Below are 20317 nucleotides of genomic sequence, written 5' to 3'. Positions count from 1 at the left end.
AGCGAGAGGCAAGTGCAAGCATGGTGGCCCTGAACATATGCGGCACGATGATGTTGATGTCCCAATCGCGTCTCGGTGACCTGCGAATAGGCGATAGTCTCGGATGTTTTGGGTTTTTCGTCTCTCATTTTGTCTGTTTCCCTAGCGGAGAGGTACAGCAGATGGACAGCAGCATCCCAAAGAGAAAACGAGAGAGAGAGGGATAACAGCAAAAGTGATCGGTGCAAGTGGCCGCGGGTAGGTACGAAGGTACGCGCTGGCCGAGCGAGGACGGTAAATAACTGAACGATGAGTCATCGCCTTCGGATCGTGCGCGTTTTGCCTCGTTGGCTGCTGTTGCTGCTACGAATACGGTGGAATGAAGGAATGTAGGATAAGAGATAAAACAATGTGCGCGCGGAGCGATTCCGCGTCAGCATGATCTCAGCAGAATCACGTTCTGGGCGAGAGTTCTAAGCGTTGGTCGACCGACTGAGTGCTGGTTGCCGCATGTTGAAACGTGTTTCTATTTCTTGCTCGTCTTATCTTAACTGACCCACCCACCTCGTGCTGCACCGAGTAGGGCCTTCGTTTTCTAACCAACCCAGAGAAGCGCGTTAGGAGTTAGGAACCGCTGCAAGTTGGCTAGAACATGGCGTGGTTTCGGGTTCGAGAACCGGATCGGACCTTGAATTTGTCTGCCACTTTTGACCTGGATTCTTGCCGTCGGCCATAATGCAGACCTTGGTGCGGCGCTATGATGGAGATGGAATTCGGATCGCTTCATGTGGTGCGGGTTCTGTAAGGGCGGGAAAATGGTTTGTCTCGTGTGGTAGGCTAGCTGGCGCGGTAGCTCTCGATAAAACGCCCTGATAAGGGAATCCAGAAGACCGGAACAAGGGGCAAACGGGTCGTGGTTGCCTTTCTGATAAGCAGGTTACTCAAAATTGCGATCGCATGTTGGCGTTTCTAATCATTGACGGGAAACTGGAAACCCATTGCTTTTGGGGAACTTTGCATGATAAACGAAAGTGATTGTGTCGCCCAGAAGGCCGAAAATACGAATGTTAATATTTTGAATTTATCTTGAAGCGAAATGAAAGTAGTCGCAGCTTTGGAAACTTCCAGAAACCGCGGAATTTAGCACAACGTCGTACGAGTCGGACCAATCGTCAGGATGAATGGAAATAACAAAAAAAAATCTGCACCATCGTGTTGATGCAAGACTGCATCTCGTCATACTCATCATCACCAGTATAATAAGTACTTCTCGGGGGGAAGGAGAGGTCAAGAGACTTTGTTCTTGTCTCGTGCATTCCACACCTCTTGAAACAGGCTTGGCGCGGAGTGTGCCAAATTGCGTTGGATGCGTTGCAAATTCCTTCCTTTTGCTCATTTTCTCCACCTCTGTCATATTTCTTTTGCGCTCAAATCAGTTGGATCAACTCTCCACTTGAGAACGGTGTTTGCAAGGGAACCAATGTATTAAAAAAGGAATACTAAACGCATCTGTTCGTATGGCAGACACTAAAATCCCGCACTAAAATCGCGCCTACTACCCTCTTTTTATATCATTTTCTGATGCAATTACAACTTCCATTAACTGTATTTCGTTGTGGTCATGAGCATCCATTGTGCAGCTAATCATTTCAGCTAATGCCACCAGGCACCTAATCTCTGGTATTGGAATTTAATATGCACGACGATTATCACGAGCCATGTGTGTGTTTCCGTTCTACGATTGGAGATAATTTTCTTTTTAAAGCATGTGCCGCTAATGTGCGGAACCGGCAGCGACAAGTATCCGCATCTCGCGGCAACGTCGACCGTGTCAACCCCTTGCTATACCACCCTCCTACCGTACCGTGCCCTCTGCAGGCCCATCAATTTGCATTGGCTCGCGACTTTGGCCGAAAACACATTTACACCATACTAAAACCGGATCTCCAAAAACCTCCAAGTCGGTTGGCACAATAGATAAACGTCGATAGACAGAAGAATTGGCAACCGGAAAAGTACCTCAACAAGTGCAAATTTTCTATTAACTTAATTTTTAGGAAAACTGTGCAAGTAAAAAAACTGTAGGCCAAACTCAAATGCCAACGCTTCCACATACGCACACCTAGGCACCAAGCACGCACACCACGGAGACGGCGACGCCGACCAATCACGACGCCCGACGATGACGTCTCCGGAGGCTATTTTTAGAAAGTATGAATCATTCCTAAAAGGGGACCATCTCGGAGACGGGGAGCGCATTTTTCACCCAGCCGTCGAGCAGCAAACAACAAACATGCAGCAACCACCAAAAGTTTACGTGAAGTGTTTGTGATTTTTTGCGTAAGCCATTTGTGTGTTACCAGAAAAAGGGTTTAAAAGGCGAATATCCATAGACGCGTGCCGCCCGTATTTTCACATATTTTAAAGCAATAAAGTTCTGTTAAAACAACTGGTGGCGACGAAAGGTGCGAAGTTCATGTGCGGTTTGGTGCTAAAAGGCAAGGCAACGTGACAACCATAATAGCTGTAGAGAAGAATTTTCACCGAGCAGAATAAATTAAGCACACACGCCCTAGTGGCCTGTACACTTTGTCCGCGATTACACATACACACATCGCCTGAAAGTGTGCGTGTCAGCAAAACAAGCCCCTAGCAAACTCGAGTTAATCGCAAAGATTCCCCGTCGATTCCGGAAGCCGCGATTAACGGCCTCCTTCTGCTCGGAGAAGAGTTAAAGTGCACAAACCACCTGCTGGAAGCCTCGGTAGAAACATCAAAGTGAACGGTCGTCTGCAAACTTGCCGCAGTAAAGCTGCTAACCTTCAAAACGCAATAAACGTTCGAACAAGGCCATCCATTCTGTGTACGTGAAAACAAACAAGTGTCAGCGCCGTCCGTGTGTCAACGAGCCCTCGTCATCAGTAGTTTGTGAGTTTGGAAACTCCAAAAGTTGATCCATCGCACGACCCACAAAATCCCCGGTGCAAAATGAGGAACAACATTCTGAACAGCAAACACAACAACAACAATAACGGCATGGAATCGTTCTACGAGGACGGAAACGTCCAGTACGTTCCGACCACGGCCGCTATCGGAACAGCCGGTGGAGGAAATGGGAATGGATTGAAGCGACCAGCGACGCTGGAGCTCAATCCGGGTGCCGGAAAAGCACGCAAAACTCGCTACAACCAGTCGGTAACCATACCCTCGGTTCTGCCGTCGCCCGACATGCAGCTTCTAAAGCTGGTTTCGCCGGAGCTGGATAAAATCATTACCCACAATGCGGCTCTACCGACTCCGACGCCCTCCACCATCATATTCCCTCCCTCAGCCAGTGCCGAGCAGCAGCAGTTTGCCAAGGGTTTCGAGGATGCGCTCTTGTCCATCCACAAAAAGGATAACAGCAGCAAGCTGAGCGTCACAAGCAGCACCAACAGCAATAACAACAATAACAGTAGTGTAAATAGCAACAGTAATACCACGCAGCCTACAATCATCGTTTCCGAGCACCAGACTCTCAGCGCGCAGCCCCAACCGCAGCTAGCTCCACCAACTACGACAAGCTTGGGTACCACCGTCATTACCAGCAGTCATAATGGTATGAGCGGCGGAGAGATGACCTACACCAATCTCGGTAAGCACCAATTTACTTGGGTTGCATATTGCCCCAACCATTACAACCAATCTAACCAACTCGTTCGTCTCCTCTGACACTCTCGTAGATAACTATCCTGGCGTGGTGAAGGAAGAACCCATCGCTCCCGCCTCGTCACCACCGGTTAGCCCGATCGACATGGAATCGCAGGAGCGCATCAAGCTGGAGCGGAAGCGATTGCGCAATCGGGTGGCCGCCAGCAAGTGCCGGAGGCGGAAGCTTGAGCGCATTTCTAAGCTCGAGGACAAGGTGAAGGAATTGAAGACGCAAAACTCCGAGCTGGGCTCGATGGTGTGCAATCTGAAGCAACACATCTTCCAACTGAAACAGCAAGTTCTCGAACACCACAACTCAGGGTGCACGATCACGTTGGTTGGCAAGTTTTGAAAGCAAAAGTGTCAACTGTTCCTAGAACTCTACGATTCCATTTCTACCTTCGTCCTAATCTCGCGCGCTCGCTCTCTTGGTGTAGTCGAGGAAGAGCCTGCGACACTCGCAGAACCAATTTAAGCTTATAAGGAACGCACGCACGAGCAGCGATTCTGCACATTCAATCCTGGATTGGACTGGCAGAGATAAAAACGCTGGTGTCGATTTGATATGCTTCCTTAAAAACCGGAAGATCCTTAAAACGGAAGAAGCAACACAAAACAGCAACGCAAACAAAGCTTATTGCCATTGTGAAACACAGAAATGCCTTATCGTAACTTTATAGCATCTTAAGAAGCAAATCGCGAAAACAAAAGAGGGCGGTGTCTGCAAACGGTGGATAAAAGTAGCTGTTAACCAGTTTAATTTTTTAAGAAGACGAATATTCTTTCTTCGCGCCTCCTGCATAAGCGTGAGATTAATGGCTTATGCACGGTGCACCAGGGATCGTGATTAGCGTAGGGCTTTTACATGTAGTGTACGTACGGACAGATTTGATCGACGTGTTTTGTTTGATTAGTTGATTATTGCAGTTTCGGAGAATCAAACGTTTCTTTTCGCAAATAAGTGCTTTCTAGTCGTTGGATGGTAATGTATGTGCTTTTAACAATCGCGGTACGGTTTACGAAACACCACCGCCAGCAATTACGGTGTCATAATGTATGCTTGGTTCCCTTTCCCCTTGCACCACTCATTGGTGTTTGATGCAGTTCCAATTAAGCTTTTTAAGCAATAAGAGTTATTATGGTATCCGGTGTTTGTGCTTCTTAAACATTCATTCTTTGTCATCCCCAGTTACAAGAAACTTTCACCAGTTATTTAAGAGAAAGAGAGAAGAAGATAACTCACAGTGACAAACCTTAACCTTAACCTTCCGCTGATTCATAGACCTTAGATTTCCGTTTGCATACAAAACACAATAAGCAGATTTGTATTTTTCATTGTGACAATTGTTATAACACACAATTACAGCATTCAATTATTCAGCTGCAAAAATAGATGAAATGGAAAGCAGATTAGCCATACACGAATAGAAAAGGGAAGCAAGAGAGCAGGCACAACGAGTACCGTGGAAAACAGTTGTTGATGATAACACCACTATCACAGGGGCACGGATGGTGCCCGATTCTCAGATAGGGTCTTTAAGGTGTAATGTCACAATCCAAAATTGTACAGAGTGCCGATTATATACCAGTGGGAAGGCTGGAATGATGCAATGCGGGATGCATACGAGTTGGTAAAAAGAACGCAATTTACTATTTAGCTTATAAGCACCATGTGCTATAGAGAGTCATACGATGATTAGTTTGTAAGCGTTTTAGTTTTGTTTTTAGTTTATTTTTTGAAGATATTTACAATAAACTAAAAACCACTACCATTATTTACATAAAGAAACATCCATGAACTGTGGATTACAGTGCGTCTTTTCATTAGCAGAGGAATCTATTAAGTTCCATCCGCTGATCTAGCCACAATGAGCGGAAGAGTGTTAATTACTGTGGATAAATCCTTCCGGCAACAGCTAGCCACAAAATATCTGCTTAAAATGGCATAGCCTATACCCGTTTTCTTGTCGAACTGTGACGATGATGTAATCGTCGTCGAAGGGTAGTAGCAAAGCAACACTATACCGTCGCGACAAACCAGTTGACCTTAACCCGATCGGACGAAGGAATGTAGTAGTGGTGTTTGGAGCTGTGCACCAGCCGACTCGCTAGGAACTAAACTAGGCGACCATCTAGGTGCATCTCTTGAAATCGAGCCTCAAATAAACATTCCTTCTTTTTTCCTTCATGCATACACGGCAACCTCGGCGGCGCTGCGCAGCCGATAAGGGAACAGCGACAACTAGATAACAGTAACCCAAATGATTCATTACAACGATTATGGGGTAATCAAAAGATTGTGTTCCTCTTGCACAAACGGTTCCAGGTAACTAGAGGATGCTCTTCGTCATATGTCGGCTATCAACAATTTCATGCACTTCTTTCATTTTGGGTTAACTTTGGACCGCTCAAAGACAAATGAGAAACTGTATCAATCAATTTCAGTATCAACTTCACATTTCGCAGTATCAACACAATGGCAAGAATTTGCATTTAAACCTTGCTCTTGAAGATTTCCTTTAGTACAACAGGTAAACGTTGCAGCCACCTTAATTTAACTTTCTAATCTTGTTGCCCTGCGTAATGCATGAAAAATGTAAGAATTTTGAAAAGCATATCCGTACAAAAATCTTTCCGTTGATCTTACCCTTGTATGTTAACGAGCGAACTGCGTTTAGTGTCCTAGTGAATGACGTATTCGGATTTTACTCACGCATTACATATCACAAAAGCTTATCATACAGGTAGTTGAGTTTAGATTTCAATCATATAATAGACTCTTAAGATATCGATTGATCGAATTTCAATGCAACGCTACGATACCATACCTTGGCTCTTTTGCACAATATTTCCTGCGTTTCGTTGAATCATTCATTCAACTCTAGCAGATCGAAATCCTCATCATCCCAGTCCTTCGTCGTAAGCTTCGCCGGAGATGCCTTGGGGTTGCCTTTGGTCGCAGGTACTTGTTGCTTGTTTTTGCTGACGGAGGATATCGATTCTAGGCCGATGGCTTCGGACTCCTTATCTTTTGTTTCCATGATTTCCCACAGTTCCTGATCGTCGCCGGCCCCGTTTAAAGTACTGGAATCGCCAAGGAAACTGGATTCATGGTGCGCTTGGCTAGTGGTTTGACTACCGCCAGTCCAGCGAGGATTTTGCTGCTGTGGTGCCCGACCTCGAGAGCGTTCCGTCGTGCTTCTGCCTTCCATCGTAAGCTGGCTTAACTCAAAGTACTGATTAGGATGGTTGATACCTTCCTCCAGCTTTGTCTCGTGCAACGTCTCGAAGTACTTCCCGCAAGCTATCTGATAGTGCCCTTTAGCCGCGTATCCTGCTACTTCATCGCAATCGAGAGCGCTCAAACCGTACCCGGCCAACTTGATCTTGAGTGCGCTGGCGTCAAGGTTTTTAAATGGACAGCCATGGGTGTCGGCCGGTCCAATGGCCTGGGTGATCACTTTCATGCAGGAGAACGGTGAGTAGTTCACACGGGATCCCTCTTTGCCGTAATTGTGCCGAATGTTGTACGCATACTCCTTCTCGAACTTCTCGATTGGTATCTTGCCTCGTGTAAGCTCTTCACGCCAAAACCGCACGCAATCATCCATCGTGACGCCGATCGCTTTGAGAAAGAGTGTGTATTGCATGCGGCCTGTGTGCTTGATGTGATGTGTCGCTCGCAATGTATCATGTATGTGGCGCATGCAAAGTGGGAAGGATTTTTTGGACAGCTGATCAATGCTCTCAATCGGCACGCTATCCGTTTTGGACACGGTGTAGTTCTTGCCCGTGTACGATGTGTGAATGGATTTGAGTAGCATCGAGAACCGCTCATCAATCTCCAGCGTCGGCAGCATGCGCAGGTGCGCCTTCAAACCGTCCTCGATAAGCTGCTGGTGCTTCCGGGCGACGACGTGCACAAAACTCTCGGGCGGAATGTACGCTTTGCCGCCCTTCAGGAAACACTTTCTATCCCGCACGAGGTTCAGCACCTCAGTAAAGTGAACCGCGTAGAAGTCGCTCGTTTCCATCTTCAGTCTCGTTTGGTTCGCCGTGCTCATGCACAGCTGCTCCGAGATTTCGGCCTTCTCTGCGTCCGCCAGCGGACTGTAATCCAGTTCGTACACCTCGAGGAACTCCTTGATGTCGCGCGCGGACAGTGCGCTAAACTTGAGACGAAACAGCTCCATCTCCCGTGCGATGAACCAGCGGCGCAGCTCCTCCGAGCGACAGTAGGCGAAGCGGAGGATGAAGTGTGAAAGATAGTCCCGCCGGCGTGCCATCTTCGTCGCATCATCGTTTATGTTGCCCCGAAACAGCTTCGCGTACATGCGCAATCCGTCGTGATTTACCTCGGCCAGCACCGCTTCACGCCACGCTTCCGGTGTGGCTTTAGGGTTTTTGGCCGCCACCTGCTCCAGCAGCCGCAACATCTTCAACCGTTCCAGGGCGAGCTTCTCGAAATCCTCGATGGTCAAATCCACGATCGGCGGTATGAGATAGAAGCAGACGTTGTGTGGTATGATGTGTTCCAGCGCCATATCGGCCGCGAACCGTTTCGCGTTAAGATAGTTTTGTCGCGAATTTATCATTTTGCAGGACAAACGAAGTTCTTCAGCCACAAAAATTGAAACTCGCAGTTCACGATTAAAAACAACCAACGATTTTCCCGCGTTTTTTACCACAAGGCGAAAAGGCGAAAACGAAATCTACGAAACGAACGAAACGGCGAAAACGATCAAAACGAAAGGAAAAATCTCACAGCATGCCCTTGCCGGAAACCCCGAGTTTTTCAAAAAGTGCAGAAAAATCCTGTTTTTCTAATCGTTGCTGTTGATGAAGAATCGTTTGATTTACATCATACGTCTACTATGTTTATTGCGATAACAGAAACGGATAAATATAGAATACTAACTGAACGGCAGAATCGAACTACGTGGGCTCAGCGTACAATATAACTTTCAGAATATATTTGCCTGCTTGTTCTGCTACATCTCCTACAGACGGCAAGTTCTTACTGCCCTTTGTCTAGATGGTACACGGCGGATCTTTTGGCCTCAGTGGTCTGCAGGAAACTGTAGTTAAACGCTCTTGCCGTTGTTCACTGTATGGCTTTTGGTATTAACATTTGCGGCCTTTTACACTTTGACGGGGGAAACACACCGGGACCGAAGGGACACGACCGTGTGTACGATGGAAAGGGTGAAGCGCTTGTCGAAACAAAAGCGAAATCCATGCCTAAGGAATGTTGTGCGGACACAGTACAAAGCGTGGACGATGCTGTGCTGCCTTCAAATAAACTCATATTTACACATCGGAGGGAATCCGGAAGATACGACCAAAGGGGATGGGTTTGTTCGGTTTAAGTGCTATATTGACTGCCCCTGGGTGTTGGTGGAGCTGCCTCAGGTGATGGGGTAGGAAATTAGGCGACCGTGGAGCGGCTGTTGGCGTGGAATTGCTGCGCCGAGAACACCAACGTCACGACGTAAATGCAAGCCGCAATCCAACAGTTGTAGGCATTCTGGAAGTGAACATCAACATGGAAAGGGTTTAACATCGATGAGTGCTAGCCTGAGCGGTCGTTGTAATCACCTGACTGTATGCGACGTCAGCGGCTGCATAGAACTCCTGAGGTGTTGCATAGTGCTCCTCGATGGGAAGATCTTCAATCAGGGCCACACTGTTGATGTAATAAAACACTCCCATCAACAGCTAAAGAGAACGAGAAAGGGACACAACATTGAAAATTAGGATAAAAGTGCAAAGATGTGCCCGAATATCGATTACTCATCTCGTTGCGGGCGATAAACAAACCGCAACGAAGATTGAGGAGGCTGGAATCCCCAACCCTTCTTACCAGCTGGATGATTCCCCAGACGGAGATAATCAATCCGCACAACGAAAGTTTCGGTCCGCAGATAGGCATTCTGATTTTTGTTTCGGTACACTCGGTCAGTCCGCGGCAAAATTCGCAAGAGCAAAATTCTCGGCCCGATTTTTACTTTTCCGTGCACGATTTTTGATCACAAGACCACACACAAGAGTGTCTTGAATATACCATGTGATGTCAGAAAAAATGAATGAAAAATGTTGACAACTGGGAGAAGTGGTGATTCCTGGAGCAGGTGGCTTGAGTTGTTGAAGGGCATAAAATCAAGATTTTTCATAAGGTCTTGCTACTCGATCCTAAAGAACAATTCTTTTAAAACAATTCTCAACCATATTCCCAATAAAATCGTTGTTCTTGATGACAAATTTGAGGAAAAAACCATCTTCCATAGTGAGTTTTTGATTCAACATTCTCACCCATAGATTCGTCGATGAATCGAGGAATCGATTTTTTATTTGTTTACGTGCGGTGAGCGAGCATTTCGTGAATTTCGTGCAAAAATTGAAAAAAAAATTAACACGCACTGAACACGGAATATCAGCGGAGCTTCGAGAAAAGTGAAGGGATTGATCTATCTGTTTGTTTACGGTTCCTCTTCGAGATTGCAGCCGTAGCCCGGCGTTAGTTCGATGGTTTTCGATGCGCTTATCCTGCTCAACATAACGACCCTGATATCGGAGTACTTGCTGCTCGCGGGTGACTCGGTGCGGAGACTTCTCGCACTTCCATCTGCACCAGCAACAGTAGTATCGCCGACCTCAGCTGGTAGTGCATTCGAAGGCACTGAAAATAACATCGACGAGCCAGAACCTCTGCCGGATTTCAAGCTAAACATCTTGGCCACCGGGTGGTGGTTCGTGTGTGAAACCCTACAGTTCGCGAAGCTTGCTTTGGACGGAGGCACTCGCTGGTTGAATTTCACCGAGTTCCAGCTGCTGTTACTGCAAATTTTCTCGACCGTCCTGCTCACGCTGGTGGTTTGCATTGGCCTGTCTTGGCGAAAGTACGGTAACCGGATCACCAATCGATTCATACGTCCGAGTAAGTATCGATCTGAGTCAAGTCAGTCTGCTGTTGGATGAGTCAGCATCCGTCCTTTGTTAGGAGCGGTAATGTTGATAAACCTTGCATGATATCGATTACAGGTACCGCTAAGGAGATCGAGGAACTAAAACTGTCGGTCGCTCGTTTGAATCTACCCAAGGAACATACGCCACGTATCTAAGCAACTGGTCTTAGTAACACCACCTGTAGCGCTCAACGATGGCACCGAGTAAGATCAAGAACTTCTTCGCCAAGAAGAAAGCCGAAGCAAAACTCAAGTTCGGAGGTGCTGGTCCCGGTCGGAAGCTTAATTCGACCACACCGGCTCCCTCGTCGTCATCGAAACCGGCGCCAAGGGATGTGTACGTGCCGCCGAAGCGTAGTGAGATATCGGCCGAAGCAAAAGTAGCGGCCGCGGCCGCTCTAGCAAGGTTCGAAGGTAAAGACAAGAAGGAGTTCAACACCTCTCTAGCGGCCATTCGGGCACAGGTGCGCAAGGAGTTGGAGGCTGAGAAGCGTGCTAAGGATGAGGCTGGAACGAGTGATCAGTCGCAGAATGTTGAAGAGAGACACGATGCCGAGGCTGCCGATGTGAAGAAAGATTACGCTGTTCAGGGAGTTTACTTCCGTTGCTCGATGATAAGTGAAGAGGTACTACCCCGCAAAGAATGGAAGGTGAAAATCAAAGAGTTCCTCTACGAGCAGCTGGCGCTCGATCGGGGTCTCACCGCTTGTCTCATCATCTACAACTGCAATCCCAAAGATAAGGCCGAAGTGTGCATCGAAACATTGACCAAGTGCATCGAGAACATCATAAACCATCCGAACGAGGAAAAGTACAAGAAACTGCGCATGACGAACCGGATGTTTTGCGACAAAATCAAGGTTTGCGAGGGCTCTTTGGAGTTTCTGCATGCGGCCGGGTTTGCGGAGATCGAGCTCGATGGTGAGCCGCATTTGATTTGGTCGGAGGACAACATCGATGCTGACTGTTCGCTCGAGGTGCTGCTAGAGGCATTGAAAGCTGCCGAACCGATTCAACTCGAACTGGATCGTAACTTACAGGTGCTGCTACCGTCACAGGTCAAGCGTACCAATCTGCCGCCGGACTTCTTCCGGATATCGCCCGAAGAGCTGAAGCGCGAACAGCAGCTGCGCACCGAAGCCATCGAACAGGCACAAATTCTGAAAACGAAAGCGATGCGTGAGAAGGAGGAACTGCGCACGATTAATCGGTACCGATTTTCCTTGTTACGCGTAAGGTTCCCTAACGGTGTGTATCTACAGGGTACATTCAACGTCTACGAGAAGCTGAGTCAAGTGTACGAGTTCGTGCAGTCCTGTCTGATGCACGAGTCGGCCGAGTTTTCGCTCATCGCTCCCGGTGGCCAGAAGGTCAGCCACGGTGACGAGCTCGATAAATCGCTGTACGATCTAAGGCTTGTCCCGACGATGGTGTTTAATTTTAGCTACGAGAACGAATCGAAGGGTTTAGCGGACTACCTAAAAGAGGAACTGATGCTGCTGATTCAATCGTTCTAACTCTCGCTCAACAGTCAGGAATCGCCCGAGTGGGAAAGCGATCGGAGGTAACGGCAGCGGGTTGGCGTTAGGTACGCTCGGTGATATGATAGCTACGAGCCAAGCTGCTGTGTGTAGATGTTGTCACTCGCTTGAATAGGAAACTCGTTTCCATTCCATTGCGTCGTGAAGTTAAATTATTTTTATTATCGATCTTATAGCCACTTACCTTCCGTCAGCACCAATGAACCAACTGCAGTTACGGAGCAACAGTCTAATGTTTTGGTGTGAATGATTATGAAATGGTATAATAATGGAAATAAATCGTAACACTATTGCAACGAGACGTTCGTGGCTTTTCTGTGTGCAAAGTAGCTTCATTGGATCATACGGTAAATGTTTTTATGGGTTTTAGCGCATGCAAAAAGTAAGTTCTACACAATGGAGAATGTTTGGTGTTGGCACATGGATGCAATTTGCACAATTAGCACCTTGCTGTCGTTATTGCGCTACACACTTTAATTCTGGCCAAATACGTTTTATGCAGGGAACATTAGAAACGCACGCCTAAGGCAATCGAACGATAACTGTGTCACATGGCACCTGGAACGGTACTTGCCGCTTATCATTGCTTTCCGTTGCTTTCACTGCTAACACTTTCCGATGTCGTTCTTACACTCTCCATGGTCCGTTCTTCGATGCGTTGTACCGGGATCGTTCGTTCGTAAATGACTTCTTGAGATTTTTGTACCGCAGGAGGTGGCGGTGGTGGTGGAGGAGGATTTCTAGGCGAAACAATCGTCAGCATACCGTCCATCGAGAGGCTCGAATAGACGTCCTTCGGATCGTGGTCATCTGATAGTCACAAAGGAGAAGGTGTGTATGTGTGTTAGAGAAAGTGTTTCGGAATTTATCTAGCCATACTCTAGTACCGATTGTAACCTACCCGGTAGTATGTAGCGACGGACAAAGTGCCGCGAAATGTACCCATGCTCATCCTGCTTCTCACCGTGTTGACCCTCGACCACGATCGAACCGTTGACGGTTTTAACGGTGATCTCATGCGGTGCGAATTGTTGCACGTCCAGCGTGATCTGCAGCCGCTGGTTGGCTGCGCACAGCGTGCTGAACTGTTTCGGTGCCACGAACTCGCTGCCCGATAGCGTAGAGGGGCGTCGAAAGCTGCCACCCAGCCGGGATGAGCGCAGAAAGTTTGACGAATGAAAGTTCGAGGCAATCCTTTGCATGTCCTCCGAGCTGTCCGGTTGGATTGGATGACCGTGCAAATGGGAGTGTGTTTCATTTTAATGGGATTATCAGTATGCACAAATGACTGCACCAGCCGGAGCTACGTACAACAATCCGGTGGAAAAGTGGTGATCCATCAATCGCGATGCTCTGCGAGGACTGTCGAACAGATCATCGTCCCACCAATCACGCACGTACATCGGCACACTAGACATGGCGTCGACACAACTGGTTTTGATAAGAGAAAATAAGAGGCTTCTACAGCGAAACCTACACTACACTCACTCACGATTCGATGGCACTGATCAACTGGGGCCGTTCCCGTTGTACCGATCAGTTATTTATACGCGCCTACCGTGGTCACTTAGCACCCGAAAATGAGGGAAAGCCTCGTAACGATTCTAACAGCGTTGAGGCGGATTCTGTCGGGCACACGATATTGCGAATGCCGAACACATAGAATCTTCAAGTACTTGCGAGTACCATGCTCGCACATACACACCCCGGGGGGACCGCATCATCATCTTGATCGCCATGGTCGCGAAAGATGAATAAATATTCGTTTGTCCGATGGCCGCCTCGGGCTGGGTTGTCGTCATCGCTAGCTGTTAACATCGCCCCACGGCACCAGGGGCAGCGGTCGATCATTCTGGTCCACTCTGTCTTGGAATCGGAATCGTGGAGCAAACATGAATTTGAACGTTTTTCTGCGGGATCATCGTTCAAATTTAAATTAATGGTCATATACATTTGATCAACGGGAGTTGTGGAGGAGTATTAATTAATTGGAAAATTGATATAGGGTCGCTAAAGGTGATCGTAGTGGTATTACGAGATCTACAAGCAACACGATCCGATTCGCCATAGCCGGCAATGAGCAGCAGATGTTGTTTATTTCTCCTATGAGAGCAGGCTTCTCGTAATCGTGTAAGTGTTTGACTAACGCGCGCAAGACATAAGTGTTTCGCAAGTGGAGGGGACAGACTGTTTGCCGAATCTATTTTATAGCTGATGAGCTTTGGGGCCGTCTTGCCAGTTGCGTTGCTGGAGAATTAGACGTTACAATGGATATGTGCTAGGTAGTTCTAATACAACGTAAATCATATTAATGGTACAGTAATACTCATTATAGTTTCATCCAATTTGCTCAATCATTTGCAGGTTTTGGAACTAAAAGTCGGCGGTACATGCGGTACAGCTTCAGGATACTTATCTACACCAAGGTTTGGAGCGCTCTGCGATGGAAAATATTAACTATTTTAGGACAATATAGGACAATTTTGACAAAATTTAATAAGAATGTGATCGTAATTTTAGTTTCTTAAAAAAGATTGCTTTACTTTTTCAAGAGATCCCTTTATACTCCTGCTAGATACGCATGATGATAAGGTGCTCCAAAGCGAATGTGTGGAAATTTTTAATTTTGTCCCAGAGCGTGTTGGTCATTCAATTCAAGTGATCTAAATTAAAATGTCAAACCATACTACCTTCCACCACCATTGATCCCTGCATAACAATCTGGGAAGCCCTCCCATAACCCTTCAACTAATCGAACACTCCAGTTCTCACCACCATCCGCACTCCACCAGCCTCGGCCGCTGGTTCTTTTATGGTGATTAATTCAAAACCCCAATCGGTGGTGCATCGCGGATTGTAGCACCAAATACGCTGGCGGTTACGCTGGCATTCAATGGAACCACGTGTGTCCGGTCCAGTTTGCACGCCGCGCGTTGTCACCCAAACCAACCCACACATCGTCCACACCCACCCGTCCACCGATGCAACACCAAACAATAATGCCATACAAAGCCATTTCTGTTGTGCTGGTCAGCACACGAGCGGCGTATCAATCTCCAAGTAAGAAACGCGGAAGCAGTGGATGCCATCCAGTGGTGGGGGGTACATACCTGTTCCGGCGGCAGCCAATTATTACTGTTGCCTGCCCTCAAAGGCTGGTAGGTTAGTGACCTTGAAATTGAGGGTGTGTTTGGCAAATCTCGTTGCCTACCGGCTTCCACATCATTAACAGTGGCAAAGCATACCATGTGTGCCGCGTGGTGCGTGTGAATGTCATCTTCACGGTTGATTGCATTCCTCAGCAACAGTAGCAACAACTGCGCATTGTTCCAGTACCCAGCAGACCCCCCTACCCCCCATCCTGCCGGTGTCAATCGGTTTCAATCGACGCAAAACCCGTTGCTTCCAACTTCCGATACAGTTTTGGCGCGATACACGATCAGGCATCATACCACGTGTGTCTAGTTCCCCCGACCCTCCTTCTAACCAAGCGTGTGTATTGGTGGATGATGAGTGTGGCCAATACCTCTTCATCCAAATTAACCCTTCTCCTCCCGTGATTTGAATCGCGTTGTAAACACAATCGACGAAAAAAAAAGGGCGCGCGCGCTCGCTCGCGCACACACCAGAGGCGGCCAAGTACGGCAACATCATAGCGCCGTAAAGGGCCTTCCTCCGATGGTCCCCTCTACCGGACGACTCCCGGATTACCCTCACCTTGTATCGTTTATGGCCGCAAAAATACCTTACAGGTAGAACGAGAGCACGCGAACATCCGAGCAAATCCGAGCGCGAAATCGGTGTCCGGGTGGTAGTGGCAGAGACGATGGAGTGGCGCGGCCAGGTTGGGGGTAAGTGCGCGCGCGCGCGCCAAATCAAAACAGAATTCAAATCTGGCCATCCGGACCACGAGTCTCGTCGACGTGCTCGTTGGAAGCGGTTCAACTTTTGTTCCATCCTCTCGTTTGGTCACTTGGCGTTGGCCATTACCCGTACCGTAAGTGCTGCCCGCGCCCATTCACTGAACCTGTGTTGCCCTAAGTCTAGTAAGACACGCGGCTTGGTCGTCTCGGGTTGATTGTGGTTGGTCCTTGCATCTCCTTGCAGGTCACTAAACTTTCGCTTATTGTCCGCTGATCGGTGAATCGTCGCCAAGCACTTTTGCTTTCGCTTCAATCAGAGCTCACCGCTAGGTAAGTGCAAGGCAAGTCCAATGTTTCAAGACACGGTCATTCGGGTCGCGGTCTGAAGGTGCGTCATTCCCAGTTTTCCCGGTTAAGGTTAGGGTTATCGTTCCGTGTCCAGAGAATGGCGGTTGAGGCCAGCAAAGTGTCAAGGGCCAAGGTGGGTGCGGACTAAAAATTCGGCAAAAGTATGCCCCAATGCTGGCCAAGGTTCGCGCAAGGTGATTCCGCGTCCGCGATAGTGATTCGGCCTTGAATTCGATGAATTTTTATTATCATCCAATACCATCGCACCTCCCTACAATCGGAAACCGGAGTAGGCGGAGAACCACGGATTTATGAACCAACAGCAGTAGCAGGCCGCGGTGAGGCACGTTGTATCGCTGAAGTGGAGAGTAGTCCATAGCGTGGCAAACGATATGACAGGCACATCGCCCTCCCCCCCCCGGTGTGGATGGCAAGACGAGCGTTCTCGCTCCGAAGGATGGTTAGAAAAATGGAGAAAATGTCATTCAAAAAAAAAGGACGACAGCAACCTCCTGCTGGTGTTGTAGGAAACCGATAGGGACAGACGCTAAGGCCGTGGCCATGCTAGTGTGCCTCCTCCTCGTCTATCTGCTTGCCTATTTATAATCGGCGTAATCCAGCGTGACAGTGTGTTAAATCGATAAATTGCACTATCAGCAACCCAAAGGCCCAAGTTAGGAATAGTTTAACCACCATCCCACCGGGGGCTAACAAAAGCCCCGGGAAGGGACTTGAAATCTGTGCAAAAATGTGTATACAACCCGCACCGAGCATCAACCTGTCCTCGTGGCCCCGTCCGTCGATAGCACAAACTTCGGGCGAGTGGGAAAAGTTGACCTTTCGGTAGCTTTAATACCAAACCACGTCCCCTTGTACGATCTAGGTTTCTCGTGTCAACGCGCAAAAGATGTCGCTGGTTCCGGTACAGTATCGCACGTGGTGGGACGATTGGGATCTGCCGCTGTACACGCGCGTGCTCGAGAAGTCCATGACGCAGGAGGTACTGTCGAGCGATGATTACTGGCGCGTTCCACCGTTGGCACCGCTCCGCTGGTCCAGCCTGTACCGTCCCTGGCGTTACTTTAGTCTGCGGGATGTGGGCGCCAAGGTCGACACCGATCGCGATCGGTTCCAGATCGAGATCGACGTGCATCAGTTCTTGCCGCACGAGGTGACGGTGCGCCGCACCGATAAGTACGTCACGATCGAGGGCAAGCACGAGGAGAAGCGCGACGAGCAGGGATACGTGGCGCGGCAGTTCTCCCGTCGCTACCTGGTACCAAGTAAGTAGCGTGCGGTAGCGTCTGGCAGAAATCCAAGGATCGAGAACGGCACGCTCATCCTCATCCTCACGCCTTAGGTCCACCACCCCTCATCACGGCCACTGCACCACTACACACCCTTCCCATGAGTTTACGCGGCACTAACCATACCTGATCGGTTCCGCACCGCACCTGAGCCTGATGTGGATATTTCCGTCCGTCTGATACCTTTCACCGGCGACAGCAGCCAGATCATCCGATCCAATTAAAGGATCCCGATCAGACCGGGCTCTGCCCAGCTGACTCATCCATTGCACAATTGCCGTCAGTACTGCTCGTGGTCCCGTTACATTAGTCACAGGTCGCAAGTCAGCTACGGTTGGCTCTATAGAAGAACTATCAGCTGTTTATCATGATTGTGTTGTTTGAATTCGTGATCTAATGGCAGGCATGGGACATAGATCTTAATTTAATCTCTCTTCCTTACTGCTTCTCCACAGTTGGATACGACGCCAATCTGATCGTGTCGGCGCTTTCGTCCGACGGTATTCTGAGTGTCACCGCACCGAGGATCGGACTGCCGGCACCGAAAGTTGAAAAGTACGTGCCCATCTGGCACACCGGTAAACCGGCCATCGAGGATAAGAAGTAAAGCAACAGCCCGAAGTGCACTACTACCCCTCCCTTTCCCTTCTACTCGGCCACTCACCGACACGCGGCATGGACGGAGGTCACCATCACCACTGCCCATTGTACCACCCTCGTTGTGTCCATCCGCGGCTCTCCCTACTGCCCTAGTCGGTTGCCTCCGTCCGGCCGTGCCGTACCGTACCGTGTGGTTGAGCCGAATTTTCCGCTTCTCTTATCTGTTCTCTAGCTAGGTCGTGTTCTTATCATTCGTTTTTCTTTTTATTTGGTTTCTTTTTCTTTGTTCTTCTTCTCTTCTTTTTTCCCCATCATATATTTTATCACCTTTGCCTGCTACTACTTGCCGTATAGTTCTTCGCGTCGTTACTTGACGTACCACAAGTGATCTGATAGTGAACCGAGACAGCACCGCACACCGATTAGCGAGCGTCGAGAGCTGAGAGGATTGTTGAAGCACACCCAACGAAATCACCTCTCTCTCCTCCCCTGTTCACCGTCCTTTGAAGCTAATGCACCAGCGTTACCAGGGCACTTGAGGCACGGGTTCGAGGCACAAATCGCACACATCGGAGCATAGGCTCGCCTTCCCAATTCTCACCCTTATCAACTGTTAGTAGGAGCATCCTAGCATGCATCCTTAGTTGCGATAACCAATATACCCTGCCAATAGCAACATAAAAACCGAACATAAAATGTGATCCATTACCATGTTCAGACCCTGTCGAAAAGCTTTCGCTTGCCGGTACAACCACGGGGCGAGTAGTACTCTGCTAACCACTACAACACAGCCCTTTCGATGAGGGGGGTGAGAGTGTAAATCTAGTGATGAGCCTATCGTGTTCTTGGGTTCTAGTGTTTGCCCTCATTTCCTTCCAGATGCCACCCAAACCCTTGGCCCTTCTTTAATTGTCCGAACTAGTCTTGTTTTGCAAAATACTTGCAGCGTAACATTAATAATAATAATAACTGATAGAAGTTTCGTGAACGATATTAATGTACTAATACCAATAAAAACGAGTTGAACATTTGTTTCGAACGCACCATCAGTCTGTTTGATTCATTTTATTTAAATTTGGTCCTGCGGACCTGGTATCCGAAAAGTCTCGACAAGTTATAACTTTCCGTACTAATTTGACAAGTATTTTCGGTGATTAAATAGACCGAACATACGCCGCGGCATTATTTCGGGTTTATCGATAGGCGTGACACATTTTGTCTAGAAAATTACAAGCAAAATTCGTCAAACCGTTTGTGAAATATGAAATTATAGTACTGCTCGTTTAGGTCAACTGTCTGTCGGTAAAATGTGCCTTTAAATCCACCGAACGTGTCATCTACACATAACGAACCATCATCAGCTGACGGGTTGATGGAAGCAGCATGTTGATGGTCCGTTTACCGCAATCGGTCGTTACTGTCCTTGTTCCTCGCTAGAAAGAATGCTCAAGGGGGTTCGTTGTTTAGTAACTCGCTCCAAACTTCTCTTTCCCATCGCGACCAGACGGCACATAGTATGGGACACTGGGACTAGGTCACTGTGCAGTATCAGACATATAAACCTACTGCTAAAGAGGGCAAGAGAAGGAACATAGAGGAACCAACGCATTCCCGCATTCTTACTTTCCATCCCACGGACGGCACGACATTTTACTCTCGGTTCATAAAACACCGGATAAACAAACTTTATCCGCGACATGCACGTGCACCAGTGGGGTCAGGAGGTTCGCCAGAGACTTTAACTTTTGTGTTGTGCAACGAGTTTGCACCGGGAAAAATTCTACTTCTAAGAATAGGTTAGACTACGATATACGCGCACTGCAAATCGTCCTTGGGGAATCAATCAAAACGGGAGTTGTTAGAGACGTAGCACCCGTTGAATCCGGTAGTCTGGCGAAACTTTCTCTGTGGAGGACGCAAAATTTTCTTTCTCCGAAAAGACTTTCTCCGCGTGATTTTTGCATCCTGTCAGGCTGTCGGAAATGTAGAGCAAAATGTGCTGCAGCTGCACCTGCTGCTAATGT

The 20317-nt window shown here is 48.1% G+C and overlaps 7 protein-coding genes across 8 annotated transcripts in view; 3 read left to right on the top strand and 4 right to left on the bottom strand.

Moving 5' to 3' along the window:
* The window catches only part of LOC125957658 (uncharacterized), a 367185-nt gene that overhangs the window by 79679 nt on the left and 267189 nt on the right, over positions 1-20317 (bottom strand). The window lies entirely within an intron of this gene.
* On the top strand, positions 2226-5857 carry LOC125957667 (transcription factor Jra). Its single transcript, XM_049690525.1, has 2 exons — positions 2226-3613; positions 3702-5857. The coding sequence occupies exons 1-2, from the start codon at positions 2968-2970 to the stop codon at positions 4019-4021; spliced, it is 966 nt and encodes a 321-aa protein (XP_049546482.1). The 5' UTR covers positions 2226-2967; the 3' UTR covers positions 4022-5857.
* LOC125957651 (DNA primase large subunit) lies at positions 6248-8450 on the bottom strand. The gene has a single exon (XM_049690500.1). It carries the CDS (start codon positions 8262-8264, stop codon positions 6537-6539), a length of 1728 nt encoding a protein of 575 aa, XP_049546457.1. The 5' UTR covers positions 8265-8450; the 3' UTR covers positions 6248-6536.
* Positions 8621-9715, bottom strand: LOC125957688 (ribonuclease kappa-B). Its single transcript, XM_049690551.1, has 3 exons — positions 9533-9715; positions 9268-9387; positions 8621-9196 (listed from the first exon to the last, which is right to left on the bottom strand). Exons 1-3 carry the CDS (start codon positions 9599-9601, stop codon positions 9098-9100), a joined length of 288 nt encoding a protein of 95 aa, XP_049546508.1. The 5' UTR covers positions 9602-9715; the 3' UTR covers positions 8621-9097.
* On the top strand, positions 10467-12474 carry LOC125957660 (UBX domain-containing protein 6). Its single transcript, XM_049690514.1, has 2 exons — positions 10467-10606; positions 10711-12474. Exon 2 carries the CDS (start codon positions 10829-10831, stop codon positions 12149-12151), a length of 1323 nt encoding a protein of 440 aa, XP_049546471.1. The 5' UTR covers positions 10467-10606; positions 10711-10828; the 3' UTR covers positions 12152-12474.
* On the bottom strand, positions 12578-13754 carry LOC125957673 (protein lethal(2)essential for life-like). The gene is made up of 3 exons (XM_049690534.1): positions 13487-13754; positions 13077-13387; positions 12578-12985 (listed from the first exon to the last, which is right to left on the bottom strand). The coding sequence occupies exons 1-3, from the start codon at positions 13591-13593 to the stop codon at positions 12756-12758; spliced, it is 648 nt and encodes a 215-aa protein (XP_049546491.1). The 5' UTR covers positions 13594-13754; the 3' UTR covers positions 12578-12755.
* Positions 16083-19333, top strand: LOC125957680 (protein lethal(2)essential for life-like). Of its 2 annotated transcripts, none has more exons than XM_049690542.1 (5): positions 16083-16172; positions 16283-16368; positions 17270-17669; positions 18149-18248; positions 18648-19333. In XM_049690542.1, the coding sequence occupies exons 3-5, from the start codon at positions 17294-17296 to the stop codon at positions 18679-18681; spliced, it is 510 nt and encodes a 169-aa protein (XP_049546499.1). In that variant the 5' UTR covers positions 16083-16172; positions 16283-16368; positions 17270-17293; the 3' UTR covers positions 18682-19333. The 2 variants fall into 2 exon arrangements, with proteins under 2 accessions (XP_049546499.1, XP_049546498.1); XM_049690541.1 differs by having other exon boundaries at positions 18149-18296.

Source organism: Anopheles darlingi, chromosome 3 (genome assembly GCF_943734745.1).
Source record: "Anopheles darlingi chromosome 3, idAnoDarlMG_H_01, whole genome shotgun sequence".
In the NCBI taxonomy this organism is placed as follows: domain Eukaryota; kingdom Metazoa; phylum Arthropoda; class Insecta; order Diptera; family Culicidae; genus Anopheles; species Anopheles darlingi.
The sequence above is the reverse complement of the archived record's forward strand: the minus strand, read 5'-3'. Positions and strand labels throughout refer to the sequence as shown.